The sequence below is a fragment of the Athene cunicularia genome (genome assembly GCF_003259725.1).
Source record: "Athene cunicularia isolate RWA chromosome 11 unlocalized genomic scaffold, athCun1 chr11_part1, whole genome shotgun sequence".
Lineage (NCBI taxonomy): Eukaryota > Metazoa > Chordata > Aves > Strigiformes > Strigidae > Athene > Athene cunicularia.
Window position 1 is genome coordinate 18,691,384 of NW_020799113.1, and position 12,132 is coordinate 18,703,515.

General features: G+C 46.8%; 1 protein-coding gene across 1 annotated transcript in view; it reads right to left on the minus strand.

Annotated features, from left to right (window-relative positions):
* HYDIN (HYDIN, axonemal central pair apparatus protein) overlaps window positions 1-12,132 on the minus strand; it is a 140,540-nt gene that overhangs the window by 95,145 nt on the left and 33,263 nt on the right. The window contains 5 exon segments of the mRNA XM_026856977.1: window positions 4,043-4,200; window positions 4,653-4,669; window positions 4,886-4,918; window positions 6,698-6,778; window positions 6,781-6,840. Of these exon segments, the coding sequence (XP_026712778.1) occupies window positions 4,043-4,200; window positions 4,653-4,669; window positions 4,886-4,918; window positions 6,698-6,778; window positions 6,781-6,840 (349 nt within the window).

Consider the following 12,132-nt stretch of genomic DNA (forward strand, 5'->3'; position numbering starts at 1 on the left):
AAGAAATAATCAGTTACATATTATTCTACTATTCCATGGCTAAAACAAATTCTTTAAAGATGCAACTATTCTGAAAAACATTTGTCATTTCTCCTGTCGTTACCATTGTATGTCAGACTATAAAACTAGAAAATATTCTGAGTTATTTCTCCTGGGAAATTAAAATAGGCTGTTGAAGAGGTTCTTCACGTTCCTGCTACCCCACAGGGGATAAAAGAACCGCTGCTTAAAAGGAAATGCTTCATTACTCACCCTTGCAGGCTACTGCTACATGTGTGCGAGCCTCAGGGCACCTCAGGAGCCAGTGGTCTGCCTGGGCTAGTGTGTTCTCTATGGGATGACAGTTGAGTCAGAGCATGGAAGACTACCCTGGACAGTAACCAGGACAGATATAAAACCATGCAGTACTGTGAACATGATACTGCAACACTTCTGGCCACAGACAGGCTGCAACTGGCAGGTGGCATAAAATACAGACGGTGGATGTATGATGATACAGCACAACCACTCCAGCTGTCCTACCCTGGCTTTGCTACAGCATAAAGCAAGGTGATATGGGAGGGGATGGCACACCAGGACTCACAGCTACAGAAGTGATCACTCTGCAAGAACCCAATCACAAATACATGCAGATCCTATTTCTCCTCTCTCAGCCCCTAAATAATGAGAATCTGCTAGATCTCCACCAGCCTGAATAAGAAAAAGCTGGTCTTGAAAAGCCAGGCACCACCAACTGAGTGGCCATATCACCTGCTTTGATTTGCAGAGGGGGAAGGCAACTCATGGAAAAGAAATCACTGCTCAAAGCAGTCAAAGACAGAGCTGGCAACAGAAATACTAAAATGACGCTCAAATTGCATCCTGTCAGCTCAGAGCACTTAAAAGAAAGGCAGTGCCAGAGCTAACATCTGCCTTTTTCCATAAATAACTGAACCCACAGGGAGCTGTGGGATGGACCACGGCTCCCGCTGGAGATGGTGCCTTCTGCCAAAAACCAAAGTGCTCTGCAGTAGCCTCTCATTTGGATGGGGACCCGCTTGGTTCCCCAGCTGAGGTGCAGATTTGCAGCAACAAACACCACTGATACCTCCTGGGCCAACCTCTGGATCAGCAACAGTAGCAGCTTCATAACCTGGATATCTTGACAACCACCTCCACGGGCTCAGAGTTCACATGTGAGACTGAGGAGTCACTACCAGGCAACTACAGGACAGTGATGACTTGCCAAGGTCAGCACAACAGTAACAAATCCTTGTCCTCCCTTTCCTCTGGTTTCCATTTCCAAGGAGTCAGCTCCCACGTGTCTGCAATGTGACTTACAGCTAAGCTGTGGTGAGGAGGATGCAGCAAAAAGCAAGGACTTTGTCCTTTGGTAGCCACCTGGGCCTCTATCACAGCTGCCTCTGCTGACATATCATGTGTAGTTGCAAAAATAAACCAAATTTGAGATGTGCTCAGAAAGTCAGAGTTACATAACAGCTTGTTTCCCACAGGCTTGGATGGCTGCTCAAAATGTTCATGGTCACATGGTAACACCAAAATCATTGCCTCCTCTTTTCTGTTGTTATTTTCATTAGTAAGTTAACCCTATACAGACTGAAGTGACCTGTTGCAGCTTCTACAGATTGCAACATCTGAAAATACTGGCAGCTAATGGTCCACTGGCACAGCAAAGCTTCTGCACAAACCCCGCAAAGCCATCCTGCCCAGAAGGCGTTTCCAAGACTACTCTCCCTCCACCAGCTTCCTAACCTCTGGAAGCAATTATTTCCTCCAGTCACTTTTTACAAGGGTTCCATTACTTCTGCAGCGTGCTCCCACACATCATGGGTGAGAAGTGGGAAGAAGAGAGCAGCCACTTTTGGTCTGAGGCAGCAAGGTCCCATCTCTGGGAAGCCTCTCCAGCAGATTTACATGGCAGTGCCACAAGGGTGTCTGCCCAAGCTAAAAGTCACAGGGCCGTCACCGGAGAGAAGGTTGTGGAAGCCAGCAGCAGTGGATTTTTTTGATTCTACATTTGATAATGAGGAGAAAAATCACAGAATCATTCAGGTTGGAAAAGACCCTCGGGATCACTGAGTTCAACCCTGAGCCCAACTCTACAAAGCTCTCCCCGACCCCACATCCCCCCACAGCTCCTCCAAACAACCCTTAAAGACACCCAGGGATGGGGACTCCACCCCTCCCTGGGCAGCCTGTTCCACTCTCTGACCACTCTTTCTGTGAACAATTTTTTTCCTCATGTCCAGTCTGACCCTCCCCTGTTGCAGTTTCAAGCTGTTCTCCCTTGTTCTGTCACTAATCACCTGTGAGAAGCGACCAGCACCAACCTCTTTACAGTGTCCTTTCAGGGAGCTGCAGAGAGTGATGAGGTCTCCCCTCAGCCTTCTCCTCCTCACACTGAACACTCCCAGCTCCTTCAATGGCTCCTCACAGGATTTACTCTCCAGGCCCTTCCCCAGCCTCGTTGCCCTCCTCTGCACTTGCTCCAGCCCCTCAAGATCTCTCTTGTATTGAGGTGCCCAAAACTGGACACAACACCCCAGGTGTGGCCTCACCAGTGCAGAGCACAGGGGACTGTCACCTCCCTACTTCTGCTGGTCACACTATTTCTGATACAAGCCAGGATGCTGTTGGCTTTCTTGGCCACCCGGGGAACACTGCTGGCTCATATTCAGCTGCTTGTCAGTTAGAACCCCCAGATCCTTTTCTTCTTCTACTTACTACCATTTGATGTAGACACCCATATGCCAGGGGGAAGATAGACACAAGCAAAACTCTGAATATGAAACTGATTGTTCCATACATAACAAAATTAATGGAAATCAAAGACTGATAATGCTAGACAACACAGAAGGGGAGAGACTCATGCAGTAGTCCACTTATATTCAGTCCTAGAGCAAACTGCCTAACATGAACATAGTTATTTACGAAAGGATTCCACTCAAGACTTGAGGCCAGGCTACACTTTATGTCTGTACATAACTACGTGGAGTACCAGGACTCAGTGCTGTGGGCAGCCAGGCTTCTGGACCTCACCTTAGCACGCTTCAGGAGCTCAAGAGCAGGTTAAGCTCGTTGTGGAGACATAGTCCAAATGTAAAGAAGCAGGACACACTCCAAAGCCAGCTCTGACACACCACAGGGTGCTCTTAATGCTCAGCTGATCAGCTCCCACTCTCTACAATATTGCTACTGCTCTGACAGAGTCTCTTGGTCACATCATGCTGCTGTCAGCTACAGTGGTGTGAAACTGCAGTTGTGCTGACACTAGTGGCTCTCAGCCTTATATGAGATACAGGAGTAACCAAGAACATGATTCCCTTCCTTAAAAAAAAAAATCATTAGTTTCACCTATTTTAAAAGAAAGAAGAAGTTGAAATTATTCTATGATTTAGTCCAAGATGAAAAGGGATTTTACATTGCTCGGACAGTGAGCATTCTTCATCTCAGGCCACGCAAACAGGGCTCTGGTTGATTGAAGGACATGGGGTTTTGCTTGCATAAACAGAAAAGCAACAAAATTTCTGTACCTATGTGCAATAGAACTCAGAAAGTCTGTTTAAATCTGCCAGTCTTGTGTCCAGGCTCACCAATGACACTGGAAGGGAGATTCAGCGATGGCATAAGCCATGGTATGTCTGTGATCAAACCCGGGCTGAGTTTGGCCTCCTTTCCACAGAGAACTGTTTCATTCCTCAGGTCAATATGCAAACTGACAGTGCTCTAATATCCTTTGTTAATCCCCACATGCTACATGTGAGGTGTGCCCTTACTCATAATAATTGATAGCTCTGAACAGTGTAAGGACACTTATTAAGTGCCTTAATTTATAGTCCTTGCAGCAGAGCTCAGCTTTAGGCAGGCTCTTGCTCTCTGTTAGAAGCCCACAGAAATACTTTTTGCAACAAGCTCTCCCAGCCTCACTAGAAACCTGGTGTTTTCTTTCGGCACATCAAGCCAGCTGATGCAGGGACCTGCCAAGTGACCTCAGCCAGGGAGGAGAAGGAAGGGAGGTTCTCAGCTATCGCTTATCAGCAACCTAAAGGTGAACACATCACTGGAGAAAAGCATGGAGTCTCCTGGCGCCTTTGCCTGTTGGTTCTGGAAGGTGTGGGAAAGAAGGGAAAGGTCTTCTGGGAGAGCGGGGTACACCTTGCACTCCTTCAGACAAAGATCAAGCTCGTCCTCTTTCTGCCTCTGCAGCCTGCAGCCACGGGGAGAGACAAACCAAGCAGATATTTAATGAGCAACATATCTGCAGAGACCACCGTGTAAGCGCAGGGGCAGCAAAGTGCGCGGGGAGGAATAGCAGCTGCTCAGCAAGGGGCTGACCTCAAGCCACAGGGTCCCACATGGATCAGATTATCACTTGTTGTTCGCTGGCACAGCATGTAGTTTTACTCCATGTTTACAAGCTCAGAAAAGTTTGTGCAAGCCAGCAGCCCTAAAACCCTGGCTCAAAGCCTCTGCCACAAATGATGGAGAATTCACCAACCACCCCAACTGGCTTTTCCTACCACAGAGATGCTTGGGGGAGGCAGATCAAGATGAAGGAGCACCTACTGCAGGGCTTCACTGGCAAGGGGAAAACACAGCTGGGTTTCAGCTGCAGGCTACTGGCATCACTCTTTTTTTCTTCCCTTTTGGACCTGCAGGGATAAGCAAGCTAAATATGCTCCCTGTGCCCTATGCTGCCTTCCACCAGAGGATCCCAGAGCACTGTAGAAGCAAACTAATGAATTCAGGCAGCACATCACTTTGATGAAATTAAGGGCTTTATATGCATGAAAACAGAGGCCCTGAGAGAGAAGGGACGTTGCCTGGCATCACCCACTAAAGAAGTCTGGACCAGCATCTCTGAATCCAAACCCTTTCGTCTAGCCTTGAACCACTTTCTGTTCTTCCTCTTTTTGGCCTTCTCTGTAGGGCTTTAATGCAGTTAATCTCTCCCTTACTTGGTAGCTGTAGCAGAAATCATTCTAGCATTTAAAGATCACAACCAGGAGATAAGGGAGCACTGCTACAGAGCAGTTGCTTCTTAACTGGCATATTGCTGTCCCCCCTTCACGCTCCAGTCCCCAGCTATGAAGAACCAGCAAGTGACAACTCTGGGGGGATGAGAAGAAGGCTCCATATGTAGCAAATTGAGGCAATGGAGTATAAACAAGATAGTGATCATCACCCAGCTAAATTCAAATACAGTTCGAAAGGAAATACAGTCATGGACATTACTAGCTGTACACAGACAGAGCCTCGGGCAAAGGCTGGCACCAGCACCAAAAATACTTGCTTTGGCTCACCCCCCCTGGAGTGCAGTGGGAAATATTTCTCCATAGCTGACCTACAACGCTGTGCATTCTTCCAGCCACCAAGATGAGCGACCCCCAACTCAACCTCCATCAGCGGACAATAATTCCACCATTACATCCCAGAAAGTCCTGCAGGAGGGAGACACAGCAAACCCCTGGATAGACTTTCTAATGATCCAGGTCTTCTGGGGTCACAGCCCAGAGCAGGGTCCTGGACTGCCTCCTCTCATGGAAAAAGTCCTCTCTGCTCTGAGATCTCAAAAGCTTCTCTGACAGCAGGACAGTGGCCTTGGAGCTATGACCATCCCTGAGATTGCAAGTAGGAAGAACAAAACGTCCTGGTCAGAGTCTAGGACACAAACTGGCATCGGATCAAATGTAATTGGAAAAGAATCAGACTGAAGGTAACTGTGTGAAAACCTGGTTTGTTCTGATGGGAAAGAGAATCACTCAGGGACCAATCTGAGACAGGCAGGTGGGAAGAGACAGTAAAGGAATGGTTCAGGCAAGTGCCAAGAGAAGGTAATGAGATTTAACACACTGAGCTTGCACGGAAGTCACACACTGTAATTAAAAATAGAGAACAGTGGAAAACTAGTTTTCGCCTTCAAGGCATTTCTAACCTAATTACATTGAACTTTATTTGCTCAAAAGCCCCTAAAAAGCGCTCCAGTTTAAGGCAGTTTCCTGATCAGCTATGGGTTCACGCTAACTCCTATACACCTATATACCCATGCAAGTCTGAGAAGTCCCACAAGGATTCCCTAAACCACCCAAACTTTTAGGTGTCATTTCCAATTCATCCCCCCGGGTTCTAAGTGTTTCTCTGCTGCTTGAAATGGGAATTTCAAAGCTTCACCCTTTGAAGAACCTGCCCCATATCTCTCAGCACCATGAAGACACAGGCTGCTGCAGCCCAAACGTGCTCTGTCCTGTGCTGCCCTACCTTCCCTGCAGAACCCTTCACCTCCAAATTCTCCCCAGTCTCTGAGGAAGGGCAGAAGTACCTTGTTTTGCTGGAAACCAGAACAGCACAAGGCAATTCAACATCTTACAGGAGGATAAGCTGTTTGGGGCTCCCACAAATGCAAATTTGCTCTCTGAGGAAATGCAGTCATTGCAATCAACCTTTCCTCCCCAAAACACAATCCTCAGCTGGAGTATGGATGGAACTGGAATGGGAGGCACTGGGCTCCATTACCCTAAAGCCCAGGACACATAACCTGATGCCATGGATGGTTTACTTGTCCTAAACCATTCAAAAGCACCAACACCCCTTGAGACCATACATTACTTTTACCCTTGAGCACTGTATCTTACTGAAATGAATGCTTCAAATGAACCTCAGCTTCTCATGATCCTCCCTCTTCCTGAGTAACAGAAGCCAACAACAAAAGTCCACTGGACTATGTTTTCACTCCGATTGTGAATCACCACAGATCTGTGGTTTGACAGCGTGAGGTAATCCTGGCCAGCCTGACGCTGACATCTACAGCTGCTCCATAAAGGCTTGTGTGAGTGTCTTCACCTGGAAAAAAACCAAAGGGGAGTCTTTGCTCATCTCACTTGCTAATGGGAGTACGAGGAACAAAGCAAACCACCAAGTAACAAAGTGTTACAGCTTTTAGCTGTATTAGCAGTCCCACAGAGCAGCACATTTAACGCATCCTGATAGTTGCTTGTGTACAGAATGAGGATGTCCTAGGCACCACCTTCAGCACCTTATTTCTGAGTGTGTTTGTAGAGATTTATCCCCAAGTGAGATTTTTCAGATGTGCCCAGGTGGCCTTTGGGTTGCCATTCCACTCAGGTCACAGGGAAGTCTGCATCCATGTCATTCAGGTGACTCTGAGGAGTCCCACCTCAGTCACAGCTTGCCCAGGGTCTCCTATAGACACACCACCAGCATTGTGTCTCTCCTGATCCCTTGCTGCTGACAAGCAAAGATGCCTGGGGGCATGTGAACAGAAAAGAGAGGTTGGGAGGAACAAGTGACAGCTCAGGGCAGGATGGGACACAGAAGAGAACTTCAGTGTGCTGTAGAAGCAGTATCCTCACTTGCTGTGTGTTTGTGAAGACGTGTCAAAACGAGACTGGTGGGGCACAGCCTACCCCAATCTGCCCATTACAGCCCTGCAAGTCCATTTCCTCAGCCAGGACCCTGTTGCTTATACCTGAGTCTGCAAGTCTACACTGCATCTTCCCAAGCCATTCAACGACCAGAGTGAGAGTGTCTTTGCTTTCCACCTCAGACCCAGCTGAAGAGGCGTATCCCTGGCTGTGCACATCAACTGACCAATGCCTGGGGCCTTGCTACAGTACATGCCAGCACATCACCCTCCCAAACAGACTCCCGCCAAAGGCTCCCTCATTTCCAGAGCTTTCAAACCTTCATTATTCCCAACCAAGTAACTCCTGGCAGTCAACTGAGTTCAAACTTCAGTACGAAGCCCACTCTTGCTCTTGCAGGCAAGTGTTTCCCAGGTGAGATGCAAACAGCAAACATCAGACACGCTCTCTAGAAATGGCATTTCTATGGAGCGGTGGTTAAAGCCTCAGAGCCAGCCCCAACAGACAAGTGCAGCAACTCAGCCATACCCTGGAGAGCATCCCTCTGCAAAAGGCAGAGCCTCCTCCTCACCACACAGGTCACAGCAAAGCAGCCAGTCGATGAACCTGCCCTTAAAGTGCTACTGTGCAACAACACAGGGAGACCGCTGGATGTGTGCTGGTGCACTCCTGAAATCCTAAACCAGACACAACACAGAATTGCATTCATTCTGGGGAAAAAAAAAAAAAAAAAAAAAAAAAAAAAAAAAAAAAAAAAAGAAAAAAAAAGAAAGCCCCCTCTTTGAAGTGGTACTGGGGAATGAAGCAAGACTCACCCTTAAAACAGTACATGCCTAGAGTCATTCATTCATCTCCACACATGGAGAATTCAGCCTTCATGCCTGTATAGCCTCAATTTCTCTGCTCTTAAGGGAGTTTGGAGTGGTAGGGATTGTGGCCAAAGATGAGTTACGTTGTGAGGACAGCAGCAATGCTTACAATGACTGGACAATCTACTTTCTATACTGGACAACTTAGCATACAAAAATAACTGACATTCATGAGAGTTACAGAGGCAGGTATGCTTTATAAGCATTGCCTCTCCCTCCACTGAATCCTTGGCATACATTGGCAAGCACAGGAGCCAGGACCCAAGAATGGGAGACGCGCACAGTGCTTTGAGCTCAGGTTTATGGAAACAAGAGCTAATGCTCTACAGTGATCAAGAAAACAAACTACTACAAAATAAACAGCATGAAAACTATCTAAAACTGTCTAAACCTACAGCCACATGGGTCTTGAAATATTTGGTATAGTTCTGATCTCAGAAAAAAAAAGCTGAAGCATTTGTAATTAAATAGAGAAAGGCAGAAAGAACAATTAAAAGTATGAAGCAGCTTTTGTATGAAGACTGAATAGGATTCCTCATTCTAGAAATCACATGAGAGATAGATGGGAGAGGTTTGTAAAAGCGTGAATGGCCTGGGAAATGTGAATAAGGAAAAATTGGTCACGATTTGTCATAAAACAGGAACCTGAGGGCCTGAAACAATGCTGTTAGAAACTACACAAAAGTGGTAATACTTTTCCAGGGAGCATTCCTTCCTTTGGAACACACTACCACAGGAGGCCGTAGTGGCTAACAGCTGTAAATCCAGAGAGCAACTGGACAAATTCTTAGAAGATAAAGCCATCAGAAGCTATTAAGCAGTGATGAGAATAAAGCCTCCAGCACAGAAAAATGCTAACTCTAGAGCCCACGAGGGAAAAAGCATATGCACTGCCTGTTTCTACACAATTTGCGATACATCCCCTATTGCTGCTCTCCCAGGGAGGAGCTGGGGACACAGCCACCCCGCGCTCCCAGCTGCAGGCACCGAGGACTCATCTGAAGGCTGGAGGGTTTTCCGGAGCACCTTCTACCACAGAGAGCATTTGGCATCGTGCTGAATACAGAAACCCACAAATTGCTGGGGTACAGGAGAACCTGCACAGCTGCCAGTGAGTCAGGAGGAAGCCACGGATCTGTCTGCCAGGCCGATGAGCTGACACGGAGAGCAGCCCTGCCAGGTTGGCCACAGGCGGCTGCAGGCTTCATGTCCTGGGTGTCAAATTAGATGTGACATTTCAGTTAAGACTTTTGGTTGTTTAATATATAAGTTTAAAAGAATACACACCCCCCCGAACTGTAACATCAATGAAGCACTTGACAGGGTAATGTCCGTGGCGTGTGGTTTGGGATGCCTGGCTGCCGTGAAAGCACATTTACTGAATCTAGATGCGTCTGCCCCATTGTTATTTACGCAACACAATCTTATTACAGGCTGTCAAATCTCTCATTCTTACATGCTTTTGAGACGTTTCCTACAGGTGGCAGGACACAGTTTTCACTCTGCACCCCGAACAAAGCAATGTCTGAACTTGAAATTAAAAGCTAGACTTTTTATAGAGCAGTAGAGGAGATGCTTTGGGTTGTGCACTCCTGAGCGGTGCTCTTTGACACAGCAGAAAAACCACTGTGTTTTATCCCAGCATCCATCCACATGGCTACAGACACAGATATCTAAGCACATCACGATAACTTTTCACTATCTTGAAGTGAGAAATCTAGCATTGGGTCATCCTCTGTGGGGCTCCTCTTGTGCAGGAAAACAGACAAAGAGAGAATTTACAGAAGAGCTAAAATATCTTTCTGAATTCTTCTAATGCTACATGATATCCTGGTGCCAGAGGGAATAGTTGTCAGAGCAGTACAAATTGTGCTTAAATAGAAAGACAGTTTGTTTAGCCTGAAATAATGGCTCAAGGAATGGGTGAGCAAACCCTTGAATAAGATTTCAAAACAAATTTCAGGTTTTATGAAGAATGCTTTGCTTAGTATTCAACAGCTAGTACTTTCTTACATTGATTACTGCTCTAACATTAGGAAGCTGGTAGCCAGATTGATTAGGCTAAGTAGAAACAAAACAGCACCTTGCTGCATTTCTTCTTCACTGAGACATATTCTTCCTCTATCCCTGTGTCTCCCTCTTTGCTGAATTTGGATTTTAAATCTTTATAGGTGTGAATGACAGTCAAATTTGGAATATTTAGGCAGCATGGAAAACAAGTGTAATTTCATTTGTCCAGTTTGTCAGAAGACTCTGCCATGCTCTCATCTCTTCTATGAACACAGCTGGAGAGAGGCAGGTCTTGCTACTTTTCCACTGAAAATACAAGCAGAAATGCAATGAAAGCAAAGCTCTTCAATCAAAAGGATGTTACTCTACCTCCATATCGCTCTATAAGAAGTAATTCTTTTGCTCCTGCTACTATCATACCCAACTGCCTCCCCACTGCCACCATATCTTTGTTTTTCAAATGGCATGCAGAGGTCTCTGTTACCACTTCACCACTGGAGAAGCAAGTCACTTCACCAGGCTGAGTGATCTCTGGAAAGCTGGAGAAGTCACCTACAGCCTGATCCAGCCCCCCCCCCCTTTTTGCTGCATCTCCCACAGAGCTACCCCTAGATCAGAGTCAGGAGCGCTGCTCTCAGCTGTTTCACTGTCAGGAGGCTGATGGCTTCACCTACGAGGTGTGCTGAGCCTCCGGAGGCCTGAGAAATGCCACCGTCCATCCCCACGCTTGCATTTCCAGCCCCAGAGCAAAGCGTAGAGCAGCAACAGTCATTTTAAAGTGCTTCTCTGAGGCAATGTTCACAAGCTGCCTTCAGACATCATTAAACCATCACATTATTTACTCCAGACGTTTATAAACCTTACCACTAAATAACTGCTGCACAGGTGTTTCTAAATAACCATTCCCAGGCTACAACAAAGCTCAGAGTATCCTCATCATAACTGTTGCCACAGTTACTGCTGTTAGTGGTCAAAGTCTCCAGCACGGCCCAGGCATCAGCAAAGCACCCACTGAGCCCACACAGCACAGTGCAAGAAGAGGGCTTCTACCCTAAAGGCATTGCAAGGAGCCATAAAACAACAGATGGGGATGAAAAGGGAGGTGGAAAGCCATGACCAGCCAGCAGTGCTCTACAGGACAGGTTGCAGGCTCTTCAGACATCTCTCCTGCACATTAAGTCTTCTCACTTTCAGTCATGCTCCTCATTATGCATCTGTCTGTAACGGAGCACCCACAGCATTCCCCATTACCTCCTCTGCACCGTGCTTAGGAAGGTCTGCTTGCCTTGTTCCAGGATGAAATGCTCCAGCACAGGAATATCTGCGTGCCAGCACGGAGGCTTTGTCCTGCCCAGCATGAAGGAGCTTCGCAGAATGTATTGAAAAGGACAATGAAACCGTTGGATGATGAAAGACAGCGCTGCCGCGTATCCGGGATGCTGCGGGCTATTTTTAATCATTATTGCTACTCCAGTAATGATACGCTGGGGTACCTGACTGGCTGAAACATTGCTTTTGGCCCATGGGGAAAATGGTGCAAGAACTTTCATTCTGATTGCCTGGCAAAGACATGCCCAGCAGACCACTTAATCAGTCACCCTTCAAGCTGCTCTTCTGCTTCTCAGCAGATGCTGACTGATCCACAAGGAAAGGAGGCTAATGAATGGTCAGTTCTGCCCTAAAACACATCGACTGTTAATGACACTTCAGAACACATTAGTGATTTCCACTGATGATAGAGTAGACAAGCTGCAGTCAAGGATGACCCACAGATGAAACCACATTCTTCCAGAAGTCTTTCATGTGCTAATAAAGGGATATGCGGTGTCACATGGAAGTCTGTTTCTATGCCTGCCTGAGGATGAACAAAA